Raw genomic sequence first — 27,325 nt, forward strand, 5'->3', positions numbered from 1 at the left:
ACAAGATTGCTGATATCCATCCATTTCTGGATAACGAAAGCTGTTACTGTGTAAGGATTTATTATTCTGGAGCTGTTGTTATATTTTTTGTGATATGTAACAATTTTAATAATTTAAGTGAATCTGAACCAGCAGCACAGTGGCTTGGCAATTGCTGCAGTGAAATACTGAAATGGTGCTTGAGCATCCAATACACAGAGGAGTAGAATGATGCAAATATTATAAATGTATTATTAATATCAGAATTGGGTATCTAAGTGTTTGCTTATTTCTTTGTGCATGTTGGCTCAGTGGTTAGCAATACTTCCTCACAGCTCCAGAGTTCTTGGGCTCCATTCCTGCCTATGTGAGGTTTTCATATTCTACTTGTCTACATTTTTTTCCCAGATGCTCCTCTTTCTGTTCCAGCACTTCAAAGACCTGCATATCAGTGTCATGGGCGCATCTAAATTGCCCAAATGTGAGTGGTTAAGCAGGTGTGCTAGGCTGACTTGCACCTTGTGCCCAATTTGACTGCTGTGAGTAGTTTGAGACCCTCAGCTGGTTTACTCTTTCTTGCAAGGGTGATCTTCATGAATGCGTATTCCTTTGTAGAACCTGCTTACTTTTTTTTTTACTTTAAACGTAATTAAACAGCAAAGCAAATGCTTATATTATACACAGATTATAATTAAATTTCAGATTTATTTTTCATTTACATATAATGTGCATATGGCACAAGAGAATGGCAATGTGCTTGGAATGAAATTATGTCACTCTACTACTTCCACTATTTGTTTGCTATATTTAAATATCTTGTTTCTGCACACATTTGATTTTCCAAGCCTAAAAAAGTACCATCTTTAATAATAATTCATTTTATTTATATAGCACCTTTCCCATGATCAAAATGCTTGGATTTGGATTCTGGAAGGAAGTTCCATTTCTTTTTTACATTTCTTTTGTGAGTTGTTGTATGACAGCATGCAGTCAAGAGTCCATGAAAGCAGCAAAAAAGCACAGAAACCCACCCTTGAGGGTATGCCCACTCACCACTGGGCAGTTTACAGATCCTCATGGACTTAATGGTGTTTCATTGTTGGAAGGAAACTCATACAGAAAGTAGCAGCCGGGGGCCCTGAAGGTGGCACCAATGTGAACTTTGAAATAAACTGCTTACTGTGCATGCGAGTAATTATTACACGTTCTGTGCAGTCCAGTATTAGAGTCAGCGCATGTGGCAGATATGCTCCGTTCTTATGGGTCGGGTATTTTCATTTGCCCAATAACCAGTTCTAAAATCCCAGCAGCATTGGCCTTAGAGATGACACTTTTTATGGGGCATTTTGATCAATTGAATTCCTTTCTAATATATCCAGCTCTTGTATGCACATCTGTCTGTCTTGGACTTGGACTTGCAGATGCTTTTATTCCTTTGACAGGGAAGAAAACAACCAAAGTACACAATGAAAGGAAATCTCGAAATCTGACTGCTCCAAGTATCCGATCGATGGCATCCACAGTGAATCTTGTCAGATGCGATGCTCATGTAAGATATTTCCTTTTTACAAATGTACACATTGCCTGGGATTTTCTTCAGACTATTAGGATATGGTCCTCCAGGGTAAACTCTGATTGTGTGTATTCAGTACCACGGCTTTTATTTCATAGAATGTAATACACCTCCTTTTTATCAAAGAATTATTGGATTTAGAAAATCTTGCGCTAAGCCTTTCAGATAAGGAGAAGGGGGTCTAAAACCTGATAACAATAAATATCTTTTCACCCCTTTCAACGAAGTTTAATAGCCAACGGATTCCTGATGTAATAGTCACTCAGGCTGTGTAGATGCTATCTAAAGACTTTGTGATTTATAAAGGAAAACCTCTTATCACTTGGGTATTGGTTCAAATGTTGGTAAAACCATTACAGGGGATTAATATCAACTAATCTCCTTTGGCTTCGCACTCCACAAAGGCATATTTCAGCTCCAAAGAAATGCAATCCTTCCGCTACTATAAGAAAAGTAAAGCAATAGCCCATTTCACTTTCCTTTATTTTATTTTTTTGCTTTTGGTACTTATAAGGGCTTATAGAAAGTCAGTGTTTTATGCGCTCGTTCCTTTGTGTGCAGAGATTTGCAGTTACAGTTTTAAAGTGAGACTTGAAGTGCAGTAGGCCAACTGCAGACATCAAATGTGTTTATGCAGACAAAATGAGGCAGGCACCATCAACGCGAGACAAACCTCCTGTGATCAACTACTCACACTTTATTAATTAAAATAGGGCAAATTCATGAGCATCGTTTAAAAAACTAGTAATTAAAGTGAGCCTTGGACTCTGTTGTTCCCCTCTTATGATCCTAAAATTAACTGGCCATTCCGAGTGACTTGCAGCTAGCTGCTTTCTGAAGGACTGACGCTCGGTGTGCACCTAAACGAGGATTAAACAGGTTGACTAAACGAATTGTTAGGTGTGAGGGATCACGACTCAAGCAGCCATCCAGCACTCCTCAAGTATGTACCTTTGTCTTATTGGCACCCAGGGCAGTGCAAAATAAAAAGAAATTCACCTCAACAGTGGAGCCAGAGGGCTACAGTGTAAACAGAGTGATTTACCAGAAGATGATCCTTAATAGATGGTGCCCATCTGATCTGAGCTCAATGCTGGCTCCTCATATCCCTGAATTTGGAGTAAGCAAGATCATTAAATGGCTGGCAGCCGGACCCCATCATCCATCAAACACTTCCCAGTTTGGCACTTTGACGTGAGGAGAAAGATTTAAGGAGATACATAATAAGGCAATTTCACCAGGCTGGGCTGCATATCTTCCTACACCACAGGGTTCAAGTGGAGTCACTGGATGCCACATTATGCACCAAGAAAGCCTTATCAGGAACTGGCACTTACTGGCACCTCATTCAGGAATGATGGGCTGTATTCTGCCAGGGTGACCTGTGTTAAATGGGTAGATGGAGGATACTTAATAAAAGGTTAGTAAGAAGAAATTTGGTATGAAATATGAGAAGTAAGCAGGCAGCCGAATCAATCCATCTGGTTTTCAGAAGCTGCTTGAGTTAAGAGGAGAAGAAACACTGGGCATGTGGCAGGAAGCACTTGAGCAACTCCAACTGATTATGATTCACCAAACACTTATATCTGTGCGATGAGAGATGTATCAGTGAAACTTGAAAAATACCCACACAAACAGAGAGAACACACCATCTACACACAGCCACTGCACCATTGCTCCATATCATCTTTATCTTACACTAGTGTCCTCTTCAGGAGTGTCACAGTATGGGATGAGATGGCTGAAAAAGGCCTACAGATTTAAGAGCATACTATTACAGGATCAAGAGCCTCTTTGAAAAGAAATTAAACAGTCTGTGAAAAGGTAAGGGTCCTAGCACAACTAGATAGACAAAGACCCAATAATACAATCATCCATTTTTGGAACCCACATTTTTAATAACGGCCTGCCTTGGCAGGACAGGGTGCACAAGGCACCCAGCAGATGATCTAAAACTGACTGGCATGTTGTTGAGACTGGATTGGTTGGGCCGTATAGCAAGTCAGATGATCATACTGAGCCCTCCATCCACTTGCCAACCCTCTTAATTCAAGTCCGTGTTGTGGATGCCAGAGTCTATCCTGATAGCACAGGGAGCAACACAGTAGTCCAGTGTGGAGAGGACGCAAGTCCATTGCATATACACACATAGCCACACTGGCTCAATTTAAAATTAGTATATTTAAAACAATCCACTTAATCAGACATCTTCAATTAATTTTAATTTGTTGAAATCTTTAAACTTTCAACAATTTAAAGATGCTTCTAAAAATAATCTGGCCCTTAGCTGTGACCCTGAAATGCAACAGGTCAGTTCAAAATGTGGATGAGTGATCTTGTTTTGTATTTTATTTTCTTGCTTTGTAAAACACCTTGTATGAGAAGGTACTTCTACACAAATTAAATAAACACTGTTTGTGTGCTTTATTAATGCCAGCATTAGATAGATAGATAGATAGATAGATAGATAGATAGATAGATAGATAGATAGATAGATAGATAGATAGATAGATAGATAGATAGATAGATAGATAGATAGATAGATACTTTATTGATGCCAAAGGACATTTAAGCACCTTCAACACTTTTGATACCACTACCTAGGAACACATCACCTGACATTTTGGGAACTTGCTTGTTCAGGTCTGCAGGGATATGGAGGTCACTGGGTGAGGTAAGCCAACTGTGTTGCATTCATTGTGTGTGAAGTGCTCTCCACACATTCTCTGACAGTATATATTAAGCATGCCCTCCTGTGAAGGCGAAACTTAACTTTAACCCAGCTCACCACCTTTGGAAAGACATGGAGCTTTCCAGCTGGAGATTTCTAAACACACTTTTAGACTTTCTGTGTTTTAAATTAAATATTGTGAAGGGCTGTTCATTAAGAATGTGTTATATTGTTTGTTAATAATAATAACATAGTACTCTTAAACCAATCCAGAGCTAGAGTCAGTCACAAATACAAACTCACACAGACAGGTTCACAGGTTGCCAATTAACCTAACCTAACCTAACCATACCATTGCTTTTCTGGGGGAACATGGAATACAAATCCCTGTGACCAGAATAAAACTGGATGAAAAGGCGCAAATACGCTGATGTTCTCGGTTACACAGCTCACGAACAAATAAATATCTCTCCAGAATGAAGCCTCCTCTCAGGAACCCCGTGTACCTGCAGGTTGAGTTGACTCTGATGGGCGCCAATAGAGTCTACAGGCAATCCTCCAGATCTTCGCCAATTTACACTAAGGTTAAGACTAGGGTTGCAGGAGGGCCATCAGAAACAATGCCATGTGCTATCCAGGTGGACTTTGTTGGATGGAGGGTGGAGGGCTGATGAGATACCAGACTCATCACAAGAAACTCCAGCTTGCGGTTGAAATGACACCGCTATTTCGGCTGTAAAAGACACCCAGTTCATTGAATGTATCACCTCAGATTTCACACAGAGTCTACTCGCCCAACCCCTCATTATTAGTATAAACTCTTCTTCAATATATTTTAAGCTTCTTGGACTGGAGTGGAAGAATCATTCTCTTCCCACCCCCGGCTCTTTCACCTCAATGATTTTAATCTGTAAGAGACTATTGTTAATTTGTCTCGTTAGTTTTCGCATTTAGGGCAGGGGTAGTATGATTTTCATAATCTCCTTTTATATTAATGGGGTTTGTTTGTTTTTGCCCCTCCTTCACAATCCGTGGAAGTTATATGTGCAGTTTCATGTTATAGGTCCGGTGGTCTGTGGTTGTTTATGTGATCTTCATCAAATCCTTGTCTTTAACAACGTTCTCTACTGTTGTTTTAGTATTACAAAGGGTGATGGTGGTGGATGCGCACAGACAGAGCACTGGAGAGTGAGCGGCTTGAGGCGATGCTGGCGGCTCGTATGCGCTGGTACGGGCACGAAGTAGCCTGGAGCGCGTGGAGCGATTGAAAACCAGGGGGGCAGATGAACGACGTCAGCATTAACTGACTGCATGTGAAACAGTCCTGGACAGGGAGCCAGTCCATGCAGGGCCTCATCAGGTACACATTCGCAATTATCAGTTCATATGATGGTAACCTCTTTGGGAGTGGGGGAGGAAACTCCACGCTGGACGTGCGCCACACAGGCAACTCAGGAGCGCAGGATTTAGGATCCATAACACAGTGGCACTAACCACTGATCCACTGTGCTATACGAGTCTGAAATCCCAAGTAGTATGAAGCACAAACGTTTACAGACAAATCACACTCCAGTCATCTGTTTTTTAAACTGTATGCCATCGCGACGCCTTAATTCAAATAAGGGTCACAGGTGGCTGGAGCCAAGCCCAGCAGCAAGGATGCTAGGTGTGAACCAGTCTTAGACAAGACGTCAGCCCATTGCAGGGCACTTTCACACATACACACGCAGTCAGTATCATCCATAAAGGGTCATTTAACCAAGCTTGCGCATTTCTGGATGGGGAGGGAAATTGGATTGCGTGGAGATAAAATGTAGCACACACGGAGGGCGCATACAGACAGTGGCAGTGTGGAACATGAAACAGAGGTTTAAAAGCTTACTTATTTCTTAGCCTTGATCTGCCTGTTTCATTATGTAGTAATAAAAATAAGAAGTCGACAGACGTTGACTACATTAAAAGGAACTTAAGGAACAGCGCACCAGCTTTCCTGCGAGTCTGTTTTTTTCCTAGGGTGTACAGAAATTGACGAGCAACGATCAAAAAATACCCTTCTTTGCATGTTTCTATGATCCTTATCGCCAGAAATTAATATGATGCGACAGAATTTTCAAAAAGACCCTGTATTGTGATAAATCATTCCCAAAGCAGCGGCTTAAACTGGAGCGCACCTCCAAAGCAGAGCGCGCAAGTCATCCAATTCAGCCGCTTCACTAGGTGGCGCTGTGAATAAACTGGTTGCGCCTTTTCGCTTCATCTTCCACTCTGGATTTCATTAAGAGGCTTCACTCTGTTGTCTCCTAACGCATGTCTACTTGTTTTTCCAGAGGGAATCGTTAATGTTTAGAACAGCTGCAATTACACTTAGATATTATGCTATGATGTGTTATGATTTATAAAGTTACAGTCTAAAGTGAGCCATGCTGTTGGAGGTTTCTCCAGAGTGGCCGACTGTAGACGGCATTTATGAGAAACTGGATGTGGACGAACCACTCAAGTCCAAACTTGTTCGGTTTATAGAGAAGCTAAAAGACTTCGCAAGGTAAACGGCTATAAATGAACGTGACAGTTTATGCAGGTGGCGATTTGCCGTTTAAATAATGATTTGATATTTTAAACCGCAGTTTATTCAGTGATGATGATATGAGCATCGGCTCCAGGTGACTCGAAGTTGGCTTATGCAGACTACGAAAAGAGCCTTTTTAGTTTCAGCAAGAAACACGTAAGACGGTCACGTTTCTGCAGTCTGAACTTTGTCACATTTCGGTGGTGTAGACGGGAGTCTGTTCTGTGGCTCACGGAGATCGCATCTAGTGTGTTTGCAACACCGCGGGGTTTCCATTTCTTCAACATACCAGACGGCAGTTTAAGGGTGTCGCAACTTCGCGTGAGCTTCTCCCGTTCATGTATTCGTTTTGCCGTGCTGCCCGGAGAGGCTCCTGCCTTCCAGCGCTGATTTACAGTACGGAGTGTGCCAGATATCGGACAGGGGAGGCCTTTCTTGCGTTGTTCTTCCGAGTTACCATTTATGTTAATTATTTTGGGTTGCCCATATATATGTGTGCTGTATTTGAGCACGGGAAGAGCGCTTATGACTAAAATATTCTAAGGTGCTCTGTAATTGTGTGGCATGTAAAAGGCGCTATATACAATAACACCAGCGTAACTGTAGACACAGTTAATGTACGACACACACAGGCATGTAGTTTGATAATTGTTTAAAAAGAAAGTTACATAATGTAACTTATTCTTTCGGATGCTCTCGTTAGGGTTTCCTCAGCGGATCATCTTCTTTCATATCTTTCTGTCCTCTGCATCTTGCTCTGTTACACCCATCCGGACATGTCTCCTCCATCTTGTTCTCCTTCTTCGGCCAACAGTAGCCCAATTACCGCCGGCACCCTGTTGGCGGTAGTTGTTAACCCGGGGCTCGACCGATCCGGTATGGAAATTTGTATTGTTGTCCGCATGTTGATTTTGAAAAAATTTGCACCGGATGCCCTTCCTAACGTAACCCTCCCCATTTATCTGGTCTTGGGATCGGCACGAAGAAACACACTGGTTTGTGCATCCCCTGTGTCTGAGTTAATTTTATTGTATATAACTACGGGCGGCAAAGTGGTAGCGCTGATGTCTCGCAAAAAGGATACCGGGGTTCACATCCACGGTCCTCCAAGCGTTGGCTTGTATGTTCTCTCCTTTTGTGTGTGGTTTTCCTCTAACAGTCCAAAGACCTGCAGGTTAGGTGGATTGGTAATGTTATATTGGTTCAAGTGTGCGTGCGTTCGCCCTTTAATGGACCGGCGCCCAGTCTCTACAGATTGCTCCTGCCTAGCTCATTGCAGGAATAAAGTGCCAGTTCCACCAGAACCCTCCTCAGGATAAATTGGGGTTGGAAAATAGATGGATGTAATTATGTCGGTTTAACCTTTACGTGTATCGAGTAAGTGAAAGGGTGAAGCATCTGCATTGGTTACAGTGCCTGTAGTGAAATTAGCAGGCTTGTGTTCATTTGTAGTGTTATAGTCAGTCAGTCATTCTCCAACCCGCTATATCCTAACACAGGGTAAAGTGGGGGGGGGGGGGTCTTTCGCAATATTCATTATTATTAGTTCCTGGTTATTTCAACAAAGGGACCAAAGACGGGTATTAGACTCAAAGTAGGGGCAATCTCTGGATGAAGTGCCAATGCATATAGCACCTGTGTAATTTTTGCATCCTGTAGATGTTTGTAAAGTAAGTCCAAAAACATATTAATCTTAATGTTAAGGCATGGAGTGCTATTGTTTTGAATTTGACTGTTTAATTTTCAAGAAATACTTAGTCTGTTTACTTTGTATTTCCTTTTACTGCATTTTGTATTGTGTAAGTTGTATTTGTGAAGCATTTTCAAAGTTTTGTTACACTATTACATTTAGTTCGTTGCCCATTAAATTAATCCTAACGTATCACTGAAAGTGGAGTATCAGTAAGTGTCAGAAATGGAGGGAAATGCTGTATTTTAAAGCACCAGCAGATGGCAGAGTGTTTCAAAAGACTCCTTATCGTCTTCTAGAGTAGACCATCGTCTTTAAGTGTAGGCTAAAATGTAATTTTGACATAACAGTATTTTGTGGTCACTTGTAATTCTGCACTATTTCTATTTCAGGGCCTCTGTGAAACGTTGTAAGGAAAGGATTCTTGATGAAGCTTTGCGTCTTGTAAAGTCTGTCTCCATTGAAGAATGGCACACGTTGGTTGACAGTCAGATGCTGTCAATAGCACATGTTGTTGTCTCGATGCAGTTAGAAACAGTCTGTTATTCAGCTGCTTTTCAAAGACTGAATCAGGTGTGTGTATACAACGTTTCTTTCCTGTCTTCTAAAATTAAAGCGTGTGTGATTATACAGGGTGAGCTAAAATGAAGTACCACATTTGTCAAGGTCCTTTGTGGGGTGGGGGTCCTTTGATAGGCCATCCCTTGTAGTTTTCAGTCGGGAACATGCCTTGGTCCGTCTGGTGTGCACCGTAATTTCTCTGTCAAAGCGTTCTTCATCATCACTACGCCAGGCGCCTTCCGAATGCACTTCAGCATTCCACCCAACAGTGACGTCCTAAATCGGTAAACGATTCTTCAGTGGGTAGCTAAACTTAGACAGACGGTACAACATTGAACAGAAAAAATCCAGGCCGTCCTCGGACTGTACGGATGCCTGAAAACATCCAAGCTGTAAGGGCATCAATTTCTCCTAGACGTTCAGCGCGCAAACCTGCTTCTGCCTTGGGCATTTGAGGAGGATTTTGCCTGAGGACTTTAATTTCCATTCCTACAAAATGATGCTAGTGCAGGAACTCACTGAGAGAGACTGGGAGAGCCATAGAGAGTTGTGCGCAAACCTTCTGCAAACCGTTCATCGAGATGCCATTGTCATGTGCAGCAACAAGGTTTACTGTTTTTCTGTTTCAATGGTTGCTTAATAATGGTTGCAAAACTTTCACTATTGAGCTGCAACCAGCCCTCGTGAACTTCGTCAGAGACCCTGACACAGTAAGCGTGTTACAGTTTGGTGTGCCGTTGCAGAATTTGGCATGTAGGCCCTTATTTTTGAGGAGGGGGGAGCAACAGTCACCGTCACTTCAGAACGTTACATTGAAATGCTAGAAAACGTTTAGCGGCCCCAACTGGAAGTAATGGATGTGGCGGATTCCTGGTTTCAAGATGATGGAGCAACAGTTCAGTTCATATGGCGCAGAGATCCATGCAAGTTTTGTGAGACATGTTTCCGGGGAAGCTGACCTACAACAGCTTCTTACACAGCAAACATCAGTAGCTAAAAATTATCGTGAACACATTCGAGAATACAACTCTTCTGTAGCGTTTGCTTCCATGGGTGCACAGATAATTCAACCTCCTGGCCACAGACCATACTGTTTTAAAATACACAGGCAAATTTATCTCTCCACTATACACTAACACTTCTACCTCTCCAGGATATGGACAGTTGTATGTTTTTGACACAGCGCAAGCTACTGAAGTACGTTTACAAAATAAAGCAAACTCTGCATGCAGCAAAAATGTACTTCTCCAGCTAGATTCCATGCTCAGAACCATCAACCCCTTCGCTAAACCATACAAACACATGCATGAAATCGCTTAGTCCAGTCCAACAGCATCTGCACGAATGGTTTTCAAGTAAAACCCTAGGCAGGATTTACGACGATACAATGCCCCGACATGTCACACCGATGTTGTAGCGATTTTTGTCAGAGAAGATGGCAAAATGCCTGCTGAAAGGAATATTTGTATCTATCCCATAGGCAACTCCTGTAAACAGATTTCCACGCTCAATATGAATTGCGATCCTATGGTTTACCCACTTTTATTCCCTTACGGAGACATTGGCTGGCACAAAAATTTACATGTTCCTGATAAAAGAACCGCCAAGCGAATAAGGCTTACTCAATGCCAATTTTACGCGTACAGATTAGCAATGAGGAATACATTTATTATTTTGCACTCCAGCGGCAAACTATTCCAACTGGCCTTAGTCGGGTATTAAAAAATCTATTTGTGTACCAAAAGTACTATTCGGTTAATGCTACCTGAGTGCCCACTCAAATTTTTAATGTTTACGTCAAAGAGTTTAATGACATCTGTATTATGTGCCACTTTGGTATGTTCAAGCAGGACAATTTATTGATAATGTTACATCGTATATATGCATACATTGTACTTGTGACACAGAACCAAATGAATTAACTTCTGTATGTTTTATACTGTTCCCCAAAAACAGTTGCTTTTGAAAATATCAGAAGACAGACCAGTTGTGACAGCGGACATAAAAAGAAGACTATGCACAGTTCTCCAAACTAACAAAGTGAGACAGAGAAGCATATACATCATTTAACAGTATCTTGGGATGGTTTAAAAACTATGATTGTATTTTTGGCCATTGTAAGATTAACAGAACTAAGGCTATTTGTTTTGGGTTTTTTTTCCCAGATTATGTCGATCAAAGACCTCCAGACAGGTATGGAAAATTTTTTTATGAGCAACTGTTCAGTTTTTAAGCACTTTTAAATAGATATGATAAATTTATACTTCACACAAATACATACATATAGTATATGGAAAGAAACTGAAGGTTTAGGGCTAATGTTTAGAAGCAGTGGTCCACTTGATGGATTAATTGGCAAGTCTGAATTGATCAGATATAACAGTGTGAGTCAATATGCTTTGCTGTGGACCAGTGTCTCATTCAGGGTTGATTTCTGTCTTGCATGTGATGCTGAGGTAGGCTCCAGCTTCCTATGATCCTAAACTGGATTCAGAGAATGTATGGATAGATGCCACCAATGGCCTTCAGTACAAAGAGTACGAGTAGAGGTAATCTGCAGCTACAGATTGTACTGGTAAAGGGTGGCAGATGTAGGCTGACTGAAGGCACTTCCATTTGGGATAGTAAGGAGTTTTTCAGGCTAACCTGAGCTTTAGGCTTGTTACCTCTTACATTACATAATAATAATGCATTTTATTTATATAGTGCCTTTTCTAAGCTTAAAGCATATCATTAACATTCAAAATGAATAATGTGGCATATATGATACTGGAAACAAAGAATACTTGCATAAAACACTAAAATATAAATAGAAGAAACAAAGCTTTGAATTAGAACAGGAGTCAATAAACCAGAGTGAAATACAAAATACCACAAGAAAACCCTGAACAAATAACATAATTTGTGGTGCTAGCACATCTTCCTGGGGCATCTGGACAGACAGGTAGGGGAACTGAAAGAAGGGTCAGAATGTCAGGTTAAGTAAAAAGACTTCCTGAACAAATTAATTTTTAGTTTTTTGAAGGAATGAAACAAGTCCACTGATGGTTCTTAATTTAGGGAGGTGATTCCACAATCAGAAGACTCCATCACCCATAGTTTACAAACCAAAAAAAAAAATCTATTATTATTAAAAAAAAAAAAAAAAAAAAAAAATCCTGGAAAGGAAAAGCAGGGCGATGAGACGTGATGTGATTTTCTCGGAAGACACTTAAAAGACCCATGAGATAAAAGAGACTGGCCATGGAGCATCTCGTGGGGACCGTAAACATGAGACTTGGTGCCAAGAGACGTGGAACATGAGATTCTTGTAAGACACGCCCCACTTACAAATAAGAGCACGGCCAGCAAAACACTGTCCTATAAAGGCACGTAGCACGCACAGCTCCTGTGCTCTCAGCACATATAAAGCATATAAGAACAATACGTTCTAGATGAAACATCAACGACTAAGCAAAGAAGAAAGAGCAGCACGGAGAAGAGAGACCCAAAAGCGTTGCAGAGAAAAAAGGCAGATAAGAAGAGATTATGAAAGCAGTGGAATTCGAAAGGCTCAAACAAATGATGGCGTGATACACATGCAGAGAAAGGTACAGAATATGAAAGCAGTAAAATTCAAAAATATTGCAGCATTCCAGCCAGGTTGAAGCCTTTTTTGTTTTAAGTGACTGTTAGGTCCAATTGAGGAAGGTTGGAGTACAGCACGGAAGACTGATAGCAGGGTATTGATTGATGGGGTAAGGGTGGGCGAGACCCGGGGGAAGAGGGGTTGGAGAGGGTGCTAGAAAGTTGTTTGGGATTACGAAGGTCAGAAATAAAAGGCAAAGAGTGGAAAACAAAGTCTTTTCGCCTTCGCATCATTCAATGCACAAAACGTGGATTTACACAATAATGGACCATACACTATGAGAATCTGTGGTCCCGCACCAGTAAAAGCAATGACAAGTTTAATTTCAAAGAATACACAATTCGGTCAGGTGTATATTTATGATCATTGAGAAGCGATGTAAATTTTAACAGGCGACGAGAAAGGTATATATTTCGCAAATAACATTAGACACCAAAGGAGATTGTGATATGCCATTCGTATTAAAATGTTTACAGTTTACTGTGAGAATAGCTTTTGCTATGACAATTAACAAATCACAGGGACAAACATCAGAAAAAGTCAGATTATTTATCATGGGCAGTTATATGTTGTGTTGTCACAATGTGTCTCCAAAAATGGAATCAAAATTCAATGAGATCTTGAAGAAAAGGTAATTCCAAATATTGTTTTTTGATAGATAGATATTAATGAAGCTTTAAAGTAAAAGTGCAAATAATGAAATTGAAACAATTCGAAAGAGAAAAAAAAAAAAGCTTTTAAAATTGTATATCCGATTAACCAAACACAGGGGTTGGTGAGTGAAGTGAGCAGGGGGCAGAGCCCTCTAGTATATATATATATATATATATATATATATATATATATATTTAAAAAAAAAAAAAAAAACAGTTTAGTTTGCAGCACAATGAGATAGCCACAAATTATGGAACTTAGTTGGAAAACAGGCACATAGTGACGGAGTAGGTTACTGATGTAGTTTTGTGCAAGGCCATTTCAAGTCTTATATGTTAATATTAGAATTTTATATTCAGTTCTGTAAAATACTTTGAAAAACCTAATACTGGAATTGCTAGTGTTACATTGCTGTTTTCCTATAATACTTATCTCTGTATGCCATGGATGTTCCTCAACCAAAAATACACTGTAACATTTATCATAATGCCTTGGGTGAATGAGTACATTGTGTGTGCATCTTGCTATGTATTGAATGCTCACCTTAGTGTATGTGTCATAGTACTGTATGTGATGTTTAATTTTGTGCAGTATGTGTGATCCTTAAATTCTGTTAATGTTAATGGCATGTTTTAAATTTTTTTTTCTTTTGCATTTTACAAGCATGCATGTATCTGGAAGAGAGCTGTTTTGGTCGTGAGGTATGCAGGGAAAACCTTCCGCTACTGCTATCTAGCATATCGAGCACATTGTTATGGGTGCTGGAGCAGGTGGTCACACAGGATGACGAGTGGTGTTGCTTCTCTGTTAAGGTACTTGGCTCATTTAGGATAAGAAAATGAAACACAGTGTGTAGCTGCATTTTTCCAAAGTTCAGCAGCTCTGACTTAAAAAAAAAAAAAAAAAAAAAAATGCTTGACGTGTACAAATGATTCCACAGACAAAATATCTTTGTTTTTTAAAAGTTTAGTTAAAATTCAAAATAAAACAGTTCACACAAAAAAGAAAATTAAAATAGCAAAAAAAAGAAAAATTCTTAAGAAAAGTTCTGTTCAAAGCTTAAATCTTGTTACATCTCAAATCGTTACAATTTGCTTAACATTTCTGAACCATTTCAAAACAGTCAGAAAGCTGTATGCCTGTCCCATTTCTGAGTAGAAAATGGGTCTTTTAAGTCCCTATGTACTGGGACCTGTTCTAAACACAACTGAATCTACTATCACACTGTTTCTCAGTAATAGCAAGAAGGTTCTATCTCTTACTAACTTATAGGGGGAAAAGACTATACCATTGTCTATGACTATGGAAGAAATTTATATTCTATTCAAATTAAGCAAACATTAATATGAGTTTAACTCAAAACTTTTAACTTTCTAAAAGTGGCTCTTACACAGTGATTTTTTTGTTTGTTTGTTTGAGATTGTCCACACATTTATAGGTTTATATTGTTCTTCCTTCTGTCTGTTGAATTGGATTGGGGGCGATAATTGCCATCTGCGCTATGCAGGTTTTAACAGTCAAAGCTTCTCTTGGTAAAGTTTAATGTACACATTTTTTTCAACAATTGATAGCTACTGTCTAGGCAGCAGTGGAATAAAATAAGATTGTTCATCTCAACAAATATTAATATTTCCTTATTTCTGTACATTTTGTTCAACCATACTTTTTATATAGTAGGCCAGTGAATTTTGAAATGTATAACTGTCTTGTTATTAAATACTCTGCAAAGTACAAGGGCTTCACTGTAACCCCATTGGTTTCATCGTTTTGATTTCTTCCATCATCAAGGTCCGCACTGAAAGGAAGACCAAGTAATCAGCAGATGGTCTTTTTACATTAGAGCTAAAAAGTGCTAGTTCATAAGTGCAAAAATCTGTTTAGTTTAGAAAATAATTCTTCAGCGAGTGGGTCTGCACTAGGGAAGCACACTGAATCTTCAGTCTGCATGTCACCCTTAAATTCAGCAAAATGGATGCGAGTTTTATATTTTGGGAATTCAATTTTACACCCTTACTGCTGGTCAAGAAAAAGCGGTGTGTTTATTTTTTTGGAGTTATTTGGTTACCCCTCATATTCAAAGTATGGGCATCTAAATACATATTTTTTTAGAAATGTCCATCCATACATCAACAACTACTGAGTGAATGCAAAATTCTCTGTTAAATTTATTATACCAGCACTTCAGCTGAAGTGAGGTACAAGATAAATATTAGTGCCACCTGCACTAATCACTGTTAAATATTGACAATAAAAATTAACTATACAAATTGCCTATTAAATACAGATACTTTCTAGGAGACGTGATGGGATAAGTATGCCCCAGCAATTCTCCTTTCAATGAATACTAACACATGCTAAAGATCTATTATACATGCTTATCTGAAAGTGTTCATTTGCAACAAATTATTTTATTAAATGTTAATGCAATAAAATTCCACACTCTCAAAATATTGAAAAATGACTATATCCCATTTTTAATGAAAAGAATCTGCCTATCAGTGTGTAAAAGCACCATCAGGACATGTTGTATTACATGTGTTTAACATTGATGACATCTGCCTTCCAGAGATCCACAGTGCTGCAAGACTAAATATTGCCACTTCTGAGAAACCATTATCATGATCTTACAGTTAATTGTATGATAAGTGTTTTTCAAACGCTGACTATGACCTATTATAAATCTGAAATAAACCACGTTGTCAAATTATAAAGTACATTCAGACTAGAACTCCATCATAGTCTTTCTTTTTCATCTGTGAGGGATTTGGTCAGTGCTATAAAATTGCTTCATCAGGTTTAAGTTGACTCGCTTTGTGATGTGAGTTAATCACTGAAAAGCACTATGGGTACATAAAGGAGTGAGTCAGACTTGAGCCCTTGGTCCCACTTTATTTTTAGTGAGTCAAACGTCAGTCACTGATGGCCCAGACAGTGAGGACCTGTCAAATTCTTGAACATATGGTAAATCCTTTTTTCAAGTTTGATAGTTGTATTTTGTAAAGATTATGCACACATTCTTCCAGTGACTGTATGCCTTGGGATCTGTATAGCTGGTTCTTGTTTGTTAGACTGACTAATTAAGTAAAATGTAGTGTTTTAGAGAACATTTATTTTTCTGGGTTTCATCTTCATAAAGATTGATTACTTTTTTTGTAGTTTTCTGGTTGGTACTGTGTAGTTGGGAACTCCGTGTTTTTACATTGTGGCTCACAGTGAAGCCTTCTTTGCAGATGTACTGACTGCTAAGAGGAATGAGAAAATGAAAGAACGAACAAATATCCTTCCCTGTATGAACTTTCCAAAAATTCCATTTGAGTAAGAAATGCACAGTGAGATTAAGTATGGGGAGATTATAATGGTGAAATGGAGCTCAAGCAGATTTTTATGTGATGATGTAAATTTTTGTGCATACCTAAAAATAAAGTGAGTCTGTTTTAACCAAAGTGATATTAGAATTTATATTTTTTTCCTAACAGAAATAAGGCAGAATATGTACTTTTATCACTGAGTGCTTAAAATCTAAAGGAGATTTGTTTACTAAATTTACTTCTTTATAATATATTCTGCATAGTGTCCACTGAGCTAACATTCTTCATATCTCTTACAGATATGCCTGCAGGTATTTCAACTGCTTTCAGAGGAGGTGGGCAGGCAAGTCTGGATAGAGAAGTGTAATAGTACGACAATACACAGCATTGTCACATGCCTGGTCGAAGTACTATTAGGGAAGGTATTTTTCCTTTTGGTTTTTAGCCTGTTTGTAGAGTGCTGCTGTTCGTAACTCTATCCAAGTTTGTGTTGTATAAATGATTGTGTGTGTGTGTGTGTGTGTGTGTGTGTGTGTGTGTAAAAAATCTAAAATGCAGTGTCTTGTATCTTTTGTGATTAGGATGGCTCCAGATAATGAGATCTGTTGACTATAAAAACTCTAGTACATTGCAAGCGTGTGGATAACCACCTTCATAAAGCAAAGTTAGGGTGATGAAGATGTTAAGCCAGGGTTCACAATAAAACCAATTGCTGTAAACTGGAGATTCACTGTTCAGTAGTTGATCAGAATCATTCTGTAAATCTTTTTCTGATGTTTATTATTAACTAAAAATGTATTTTATGTATGCAAGTAGAAGTACAAATGCAGTACAGCAAATAAACATTTTAGTGATGAAAGCCCCATTTTATGTTTATGCAATATAGGGGTTTCTTTAATAGACACAGTATTTAACACATAAAGTAAATATTTTGAATGTTTATGTGCTTTTTTAATAACTATTTCAAAGTTCATGAAGCACTTCCACAGAATAAACTGCCAGTGTTAAAACTGAATGTAACCTCCGCCTAGCAATATTTGGGTATTGCTGTAAAAATGAAGAAAAAAATCACCACATACATTCTATATATTGTAGTGATTACATGGAGAAATGCAGAAACCTTTTTAATTTGAAGAGTGCAATTACAGAGTAATTCATACTAATGGACAAGAACATTTCAGCTATCTCTCAAATGCTTGCCGCCTTTTCCCACAGTCCCTGATTCTCTTCTTGGTCACAGCTACTTAATCAGCTTGGTTTTGTCCTCAATGCTGTACCAAAGCATACCAATACATAAGTACAAGTATAAAATCTTATTGTATCACAGCCCCTTTACTTTTTTATATTTACCGATTTTTATTAAATTGTGAACTTGTTTTAAGTTGGAAATATCAAGGAAAATTCCAGTTAACAGACCCAAGTAGAAACTTTCTGTTGGATGTTTGTGTCTGGTCATGTGTTACGTATAAATAAGCTAAAACATTACTGCTTTACATTTTAACTCCTCAAAAGTCAATGGCTCCTTTTACTATTGTGTTGCAGTGTTTTTTTTTTTTTTTTTTTGTTGTCCTAGGAAATAATATTTCTTTTTGAAATGTGTTATGGTTTAGACTTCCAACCGAGATACCAGGCTCCTGGCTGGCACTGCTTTAGTGATGCTAATAAATACTGCTCCTGAGCAGAAGGCTGGAGTAAAAGCTTCTGCCAGTCTTTTACAACTTGTACAAAAACGTAAGTGCATTTTGTAATGGCATGCTTAGGATTGAGTGTCTATAATTGCAGCTTAAGTTTAAAAAGATTATTATTTCTACCAAATGGTATGTCAGTCCCACTTGGGTGTTTCTCTTTATAGCAAGATGGATTTTGAATGTTTCTTTAGGAATGACAGAATTGCATTTGGGAGGCCTCAAGGTGAGCATTTCTACACAGAAGATGGATGGTGTGGAGAGACTGGCCACTGCAAGGGCGTTTTTAACCTGTGGCAGGAAGGATATTTTGGTCGGACGACTGGACAAAATTCAGGTGTGCTTCTCCCATCTTTTAGTTTTCAATGACTTGGGCTACTTAGTTGTACCCTAGCAATATTAGAATTTATTTACCAGTAAAAAGTATTTCTTGAAAAGGCACATAATATATATTTAGTGTATTTTTCCCATTCTGACAAAACATTTTTTACATTTTTGGATTTATCTGGGACATCTTTATAAATCCAGCATTTTGTTTTCAAGCATGGGAAGAATGTTGATGCAGTACGTAGTATTTCTGCCTCAAAATTCTTTTACTTTGGGATGCTCCCTGATTTGGGTGTCTAGTCTGAATCAGTCTGAAGCAATGTTAAGTTTACAGTACTGTTTGTGAATGAAGAGTGCGAATGTCCCATGAGGTGGTGCTTTGTATGTATAGATTTCTGCAAATCTGTTTTAGGGAAAGTATGAATTGGTTCTGTCATCACACCCAGTTTAACTCATACAGCCTGTCTTTCCCATAGTATGTAAGCTGGAGGGCTGATCGCACCCTCGGAGGACACAGACGCCCCTGGGAAAACCCCTGAAACAGCTGACAGTCTACCTTCACATTGCTCCTTACCCTTCCTATTTGCGCTATACGCGTGATAAACCTCTCTCGCGGCACTCCGCTTACTTAAAAGCCTTGTACAGCGCCTGTCAGTTTTGGAATTGATTGTTTTGCTTCTCTCTCTTGCTTGTCTCCAGCTCAATCAATGAAAATTGGATTGGCCGAGGTTTTTTGCTCAAATATTTCCTATTCTCCGGATAAAAAAGATGGCTTGTTAATCTCGGTGAAGTTGGGGAACCGAGAGATCTCCGCATTATTGGACTTGGGCAGTGACCTTTGTGTTGTAAGACGGGACTGGTGATCGTGTTTTGGTACTGGTTCCGTCTGACCCGCACAAATTCCTATCTAAATGGCAGGGCCCCGCTATTATTGAGGAGCGTATGGGTCCGGTAAATTACAAGGTTAGAATGCCAGGCCGGCACAAACCATTCCAGATTTTACACATTAATCTCTTGAAGGAATGGCATGACCGACAAGGGGTTTACACTTCCTTGGCTGCTGTTTCTCTCTAACTTTCCAGCGTATGATGGATCAGATCCTGCGTCCTCATTCTGAATATTCCGGGGTGTACCTTGATGATGTTGTGATTTTCAGCAATGATTGGTAAACGCATTTAGAGCGACTTCAAGTTGTTCTTGAAAGCTTGAGACAGGCTGGCCTTACTGCTAACCCAAAGAAATGTAAACTGGGTATGTCTGAGACTCATTACTTAGGTTATTCTATGGGCAGGGGTTTACTTCGGCCACAGTTAAGGAAAGTGGAAGAGATGCTTGCTTACCCGCGACCAAAAACACGCCTTTCTGGGGCTTGCTTGTTACTACAGAAGGTTCATCCCTAACTTTGCACATAGGGCTGCTCCTCTTTCAAAACTTACTAGAGGTAGGAGAAACCGCCCTATTTTATGGAAAGAAATTTGTGAATGTTCCTTCTGTGATTTGAAAACTGCTTTGTCTACTTATCCGGTTATGTGGAATACTGATTTCTCAAAGGATTTTGTCTTACAAAAGGACGCAAGTGAGTTTGGTGTAGGCGCAGTTCTGTCATCAGAGGGCTGATCGCACCCTCGGAGGACACAGATGCCCCTGGGAAAACCCCTGAAACAACTGACAGTCTACCTTCACATTGCTCCTTACCCTTCTTACTTGCGCTATAACGCGCAATAAACCTAAAAGCCTTGTACAATGCCTGTCAGTTTTGGAATTGATTGTTTTGCTTCTCTCTCTCTGACATTATCTGCTCCTGGCGGAACTGTCATCTCTGACCTGTCATGGAGCACGTTTAAACTTTTGAAAAGAGACAAATGTTTGTTTGCAGTGCTTTGAATAAAGTTCCTTTTTTTTTTAATTTTTTTTCTACAACCTCCTGTGTCTCTGTGCAAATCTGTGACCCAAGCGTGACAAGTAGAAAAAGTGGGTGAATAAAATTGCTAGATGGCGCTTACAAGCAAAAATTAGTCTGTAAAAGGAATGTATATGTCTGATCCTTGGGGTTTAATTGTTCAATACGTTAACCGAGCTCCTGTTCTACTCATTTTTTTATGAGTAATTGTTAATGTATATCTATCTTCCGTACATGTCTTCTTTCTAATAACACTGATGCTAGTCAAATATCATTCCTTTACAGGGCTGCTTGCTATTGGATATGGTGTTTCCTATAGTAGCTGACTTGTGCAAACAGAATCTTGACTGCCATTATTATACATTTCAAGGTAATGGTTTGTTGTATTTTTGTATCACAAGTTATTGCTTGGTTGTGTTAGGTCTGTGTATCTGAATGTAATATTGTTCTTTTTTTCTCTCCAGTTTTTTAAAATTTTGCTTAATTTAATTATCTTTAATTAGCATATTTGTATCTGTTCTAGGATTGTTAAAAAAGGATCACATATTTTATAGTGCATCATCTTGAATAACAAACTATAAGCTATACTATGGCATTAGCCTTTGTAAGCTCTCCATGCAGTAAATATTAAATGTAATATCTGTTCTACCTAAGCAAGTAAAAATTATTTTTCTTTCCATTCTGGCACATGGATACACTCATTTATGAATATCTCAAGTACTAGCTCTCTGGCTGAAGTGTTTGAAAGAGTGCCTGCCTGACCTTTGGCAAGAGACAGGAGTGTGCATTTTATCAGAAGATTCTACTTTGCTGCTGACTGTCACCGAACTTGTTTGGAACAATGCAGAAAACCCAGTAAGATATGATGAAATAATACTTTATTGTGGTGTAAAAATATAACTTTTTGATGTCTTTTTATTTGTTTTATATTTTGTTTGATAGGTAGAAGGAGTTTCAGAATTTGTTCACAGCTCTTTTCGTTTGCTTTTGGAGATCTACACCTTAGAATGTGAACATTTTGCTGACTCAGAAAGACCACTTTATCATTCTTTCCTTGGTCGGGTAGTTGCACTACCATGGCAAAACAAAGCAAAGTACTTTCCACTTTGTGCTCTGCTGCCATATCTGGGTACCAGTAAGGCGAGTATCAGTGCTGCTTCTTATATTACAAATAAACAAATTAAAATTTCCACACTGTGCATTTATAAAACCAAAGGTGGTAACTAGAATCTGATATAGAGTATAAACTTGAATTTCATGAATGATCAAATTTGGAATATTAACTAGATATTACAGGGGTGTTAGTAGCACATAATGGAAATGCTATATGGCCTTAAGTGGTTCACTTAACTTGCCCGTGCCACCCCCCTCAAAACTGGATTAAGGACAATAACAATCGATGAACACACTTGTAAAAATAACAATATTAAAATCGCCACATTGCAAATAGCTATTCTTGATGCATTATAGTCATGAGTGTCTACAAGCCTAAGTAAGAACTGCAATGATTCTACCATTTTTGATGCTTCCACCTGTAATCAGTTTTGGTTCTTCTATGGTGTGTGTCTGCATGCCTCAGCCTAGTGCTTTTTGTCCTTCTAAATATGCCAGTGCCATATTTATTTGTAACAGTCTGAGCTATGACTATTTTCTTTAGGTTTTAGCCTGCCAATATTTTAGCATTTGTTTTTTTGGTTTTTTTAATTGGTCATGCCACACCCTTTCAGTGTTACAATCTCATGCTCATGGCCACTTTCCAGACTTGTCATTATGCCTAGTACCAACCATGCATGGACTGGCTCCCTACAACCCTGAATTTGATTATGTGAGCATTAGAAAGTTATGTGCTAAATCCAGTTTAGGCAGCACTCCTCACTCAAGCTGCTTCATTTTTTTGATCCTTATCAAACCAGTGTAAGGGAATTCTCATTTGTGCTTTTCCTTTAGATCTTAAAAAGGGAAACATTTGCAATTGCTGGAGGTTCCAAACACTATGAAGTATACAAAAACTATACAAGATACAGCTGCATTCATATACGTATTGTGAATAGTAGTTTGACTACCCAAAGGGAAATCAGTGCTTGGTGTATATGATGCGAGAGTGCATTATGTTCATTCTGTAGTACAAAGGTTTTTACACAGGTTCACTGTTGCAGGGTAGTACTGACAATGTTCTTAAAAACTCCTTAATGACAACCAAAAAATAGTAAAACACTGTTTTCTGTATACTATCTTTAATTGTATCCTAATAACCAGTGTTTGTGGTTCTCTTTTGTAAGATTCTACAAAAATTCCCAGAACTGCCTTGTCAGCTTTTGAACAGTCTTTCCACTACATACCTCACTTCATGTGCAGCTGAAGTCTATAAGTTAATGATCCATCATCAGAGACTTGAACTGAGGAAACTGGGAGAAGCTAACTTGTCAGAAGCTGTAATGGCGGCACACTGGGCTGCATCCTGGTTGTCTACCCTATCTGAAGCTTTGACCTCTGAGATCACCCTAATGCACAACAATGCTGCCAACTATCTTCTTCCCTGTACACTACGCACCTTTCCAGCAACCTTTGAGATCTTGTGCAATACTTTTACTCTAGTAAACCCTGGCCACCTGCGTGCCTCAATGACTATATTAAAGACCCAAAGATCAGTGGCAGCTGACAATCTGATACTGCAGGGTGCCACACTGGAAAAAGTGCATCTTTGTCTTCACTCGTTGGATGACAGTGTGCGTCTAGGAGTGCTGGGATTCCTTTCCAGCTGTCCCAAGACTAACCAACCAGTATCCATGCTGGAGCTGGATTTACTGAAGGAATTTCTCCCATTGAATTTGAACTGTGAATCTTCACCTTTCCGACAACATCTGCAGGTTGGTGTGAAAAAAGTGTTGGTACGAATCCGAGACAGCTGTCTTGTTCATCTTCGAAACAAAACAGCAAGAGCACAGAACAGAAGAAAGGAGAGCTCACAAGGGAGTGGTGCATTGGACAATGAGCTAATTCAGGGAATAGGTGAGTAACCAGGGGTAATGTGGGCTGTCCAAAGGGGGGGTCTCTCTCTTTGTGTGTGTGTGTGTGTGTGTGTGTGTGTTAATGACATTGCCAATGCCCATGTTTTTGGGTCATCTGAAAATAATTAAATGGTATTTCATAAGATGCAAGCACATATAATGCATGTCCTTTTATCATAAAACTTTTTCCTCAGTTGGTGGTGATGTTTATGTTCCCCAGGGTTTGTTGATTGGCTGGTTCAGTTATCTATATCCTCTCTGGCTCCAAACCTTAATTTTCAGCGGAAGAAGACTGCACTACTAATTCTATCTGCCGTGCTGGAGACGTGTACAGATAGCTGGGTGCCAGACAAGAAAAAAGGACAACCACCTGGTTAGCATAACACTTTTTGTTATTTTGGTGGGGCTGCTCTTCAGTGCTCAACCTACTTCTGTATGCATGAACTGACTTGAGTCCAAGCTTTGGCTTTGTAGACCACTTTTAGATGCAGCCATCTTAGTTTTTGTGAGGAAAGTTGTACCTGCAGACCAGAAGCAGAGTTTAAGGGCATATTATTAAGATTAATCCATATTTGGTCCGTTTCTTGAGTCAATTCTAGATATCTTATTAGAGTATCTGTATGCAGCTTAAACCAGCTAGTTTATTTGTTAATTGATCTTTGTCATCTAAGTGAGATTTACTTGTTTAGGTTAAAATTAACATCACTTACAGTAATTTAAACAGCAGCAGATACATCTGTTTGGAACTAAGTGCTGGATACTGCTTCTGATGTTTTTTTCTTGTTGCGTTTAGTGGACATTTCAGCCCTGATAAATTGGTCAAAGGAAAGGGGTTACTGGGATTTCTTTTCAGAAGTAAACCTTTGGGCTTTGTTTGGCTGTTTACAGGACAGTACAAATGAGGTAAACTGAATGTGCCTCTTTTGAATACAGTTTATACTGACAATTCTGGGTTACTTTAAAGCACTGACTTTTTTTTTTTCCTCCTCTCCTTTCCCAGATAAGAGAAATGACAGCAGATTTACTTGTAAAGTTCTTTCCTTGCTACCTGCCGCAGCCCTTTATGGGAGCACTTGTTGATAAAGCTCACAGGGCCTTGCTGAGTCCCCGGGTGCATGATGCTGAGGCAGGAGCATTAATGATGCAGTTGGTTCTTCAAAAGTAAGAGGTGATTTTGGTGAATTTTGCAATTTTTGCTGTTGACTCCTAGGGCTGTATCTGTAGCAGTGGACAGGGTGATGTCCGTTTTTATTTATTTTTTACAGTATGTAGCTTGCTTTAGATAAATTGGTCCCCATTAAGTTCTTTATGAACTGCACTAAGGTGGAGTGAAGAATATTTTGACTTAATACAACATCTCACAGCCTTGGTTTATATGAATTACACTTACAGTGGAACCTCGGTTCATGACCATAATTCGTTCCAAAACTCTGGTCGCAAACCGATTTGATCATGAACTGAAGCAATTTCCCCCATAGGACTGTATGTAAATACAATTAATCCGTTCCAGACCATATGAACTGTATGTAAATATATTTTAAGTTTTTAAGCACAAATATAGTTAATTATACCATAGAATACATAGTAAAACTAAATGTAAAAACATTGAATAACACTGAGAAAACCTTGAACAACAGAGAAAACTAACACTGCAATAGTTGGCACTATAGCGCTACCAACCGCTGGCTAAAAACACTTTTTTTTTTAATGAGTTTTAAGCACAGGGAAAAAAAATGAATATCTGAAAAAATCCGTAATTTAATAAACCACCAAGAAAAGTAACATTGCAACAATGCATGCTACGAACCGATCGCTGTAAACAGAAGTGAAAACAAACACAAGCCCAGTGCATTCTTTAACTGTCTTCTCTACCTTATGAGTCCAACCCCCCCTCTCTCTCTGGCGCTGCCTGTGTGTGTGCATCTGTCTCTCTCGTGCTTCCTCTCTGTGTGTGTGTCATGCTCGCTCTCTCTCTCTCTCTCTCTCTCCCTCGCTCCCTGTACAGGAAATGCACAGGGAGAGACTGTACATGTACAAATCAAAAGGGAAACTGGCTTGTTTATATACCGAGTGTGTGGTCGTGAACCGAGGCAAAAGTTTGGCAAACTTTTTGGTCGTAAACTGATTTGTACGTGTACTGAGACGTTCGTGAACCGAGGTTCTGCTGTATATGGATTCAACTTTACATGAAGTGACAGCAGAGCATAACATCTGTTGTCCAGCATATAACGGTTTTATGCTAGGAAAGTTCTTTTTAAATTTTTTAGGGCTTCTACCTGTCACAGTACTTTATTTGATAGAGAAATACAGTATTATATACAGTATAATCTCAGTGTAGAATGGAATCTCCCTCACCAACAGTGATTACAATCTATATAACTCTACTACTTTACAATGCTACAATTGTACTAAGTTTCATTTGCATCAAGTGGTTTGTTTTTGAGTTCTTCTGTCTATAGACTCGCATCCTAAAACCTTGATGCATAGGCACAGATAGAGAGGGCGAGAGAGCGAGATTACTCCAAAAGGAGTTGTTTAATTTTTTAAAAAATTTATTTGGATTTTAAAAATATTAAAAGAAAAATATAGTGAATTGGTATCCTGAAAAGCATAAGGTTTTTAAATATTTGGTGCACCAGGGATTACCCTGTGTAGTGTTGTTTGAAGCAGATATCACCATCTTCTTCCTTCACTGGCTCAGAACAGCCCCATTCCTGAGTTGTGGTGGTGGGACTTTGGCTTTAGGCTAGAGAAGGAAGTCCATGTTAATCCTCTTCCTGTGTGACTGTCCTATACGCTGACTGTTTCACTAACTGAGTGTAGGTCATGTCTGTCTAATTTGGCGTTTCTTTAAAAAAAAAACCTGTCTGTTTTGAATTTGAACAAGGTCGTATGTCTGTAAGCAAAACCATGTTCCTTGTATTATAGGGGTAGTGTCAAATGTTGCCATGGGAAGTTTCATTAATGACTTTTTTCGCTATGTGTGAACATTTCCCTCAAATTAGGTTCTGTTGTGGTGCTGAACACTTAACAAGTTTGGACTAAGACAGTTAATTCTAAATTTAATAAAAAAAAATGCTTAGTTGTTTTTCAAGTGGAAAGACAATTACAGTAGTGTAATGTACTGTATGCAACTTAAATGCTATTATTAATAGAGGAAGGTACGGTGTTTTCAGGATTTGCTAACAGTAAGTTTTTATAGTAAGAGTATATAGTACTAGGGTGTTGTACCGTGTTAGCCATTATGAATGTAGAGAAAAGCCAAGCAAAATGACACCTTTTATTGGCTAACTAAAAAGATTACAATATGCAAGCTTTCGAGGCAACTCAGACCTCTTCTTCAGGCAAGATATAATCTCTAAAGAAGGGGCCTGAGTTGCCTTGAAAGCTTGCATATTGTAATCTTTTTAGTTAGCTAATAAAAGGTGTCATTTTGCTTGGCTTTTCTCTATAGTAAGATTAGAAAGAGAAGCACACTTTTATTATCTGAAAGTCACCACTTATATAGTGCGTACCACATTAAGAGAAAAGTGTGAAAACTAATTGTAAAGCAGTGATCTTCATTTTGCACATTATTGTACTTTTTGACTTTTATTATGCTGGTTGTATTTAAAATTGACGTCTCTTCCATTCCTAATGCAGATTCTTCATCAGGTTTTTTTTAAGGCCAATACCGATCACTGACTTTGTGTTACTTGATGGGACCAATCGGATAGATATTTTTTTTTCCCCCTTTTTTGCTTTAAAAATACTTTTTACACTAATCTCCCACATA

The 27,325-nt window shown here is 38.9% G+C and overlaps 1 protein-coding gene across 1 annotated transcript in view; it reads left to right on the top strand.

Moving 5' to 3' along the window:
- Positions 1 to 6,505: 6,505 nt before the first annotated feature.
- Positions 6,506 to 27,325, top strand: part of si:ch211-225b11.4 (thyroid adenoma-associated protein homolog) — a 57,213-nt gene continuing 36,393 nt past the window's right edge. The window contains exons 1-15 of the mRNA XM_028824904.2: positions 6,506 to 6,765; positions 8,872 to 9,052; positions 10,997 to 11,080; positions 11,206 to 11,233; positions 13,986 to 14,134; positions 16,930 to 17,052; positions 18,241 to 18,361; positions 18,510 to 18,652; positions 20,828 to 20,912; positions 21,261 to 21,397; positions 21,485 to 21,682; positions 22,822 to 23,551; positions 23,771 to 23,923; positions 24,344 to 24,453; positions 24,551 to 24,711. Of these exons, the coding sequence (XP_028680737.2) occupies positions 6,644 to 6,765; positions 8,872 to 9,052; positions 10,997 to 11,080; positions 11,206 to 11,233; positions 13,986 to 14,134; positions 16,930 to 17,052; positions 18,241 to 18,361; positions 18,510 to 18,652; positions 20,828 to 20,912; positions 21,261 to 21,397; positions 21,485 to 21,682; positions 22,822 to 23,551; positions 23,771 to 23,923; positions 24,344 to 24,453; positions 24,551 to 24,711 (2,525 nt within the window). The 5' untranslated portion in view covers positions 6,506 to 6,643. The remainder of the gene's footprint in view (positions 6,766 to 8,871; positions 9,053 to 10,996; positions 11,081 to 11,205; positions 11,234 to 13,985; positions 14,135 to 16,929; positions 17,053 to 18,240; positions 18,362 to 18,509; positions 18,653 to 20,827; positions 20,913 to 21,260; positions 21,398 to 21,484; positions 21,683 to 22,821; positions 23,552 to 23,770; positions 23,924 to 24,343; positions 24,454 to 24,550; positions 24,712 to 27,325) is intronic.

This window comes from Erpetoichthys calabaricus, chromosome 18 (assembly GCF_900747795.2).
Source record: "Erpetoichthys calabaricus chromosome 18, fErpCal1.3, whole genome shotgun sequence".
NCBI classification, from domain to species: Eukaryota; Metazoa; Chordata; class Cladistia; order Polypteriformes; family Polypteridae; genus Erpetoichthys; species Erpetoichthys calabaricus.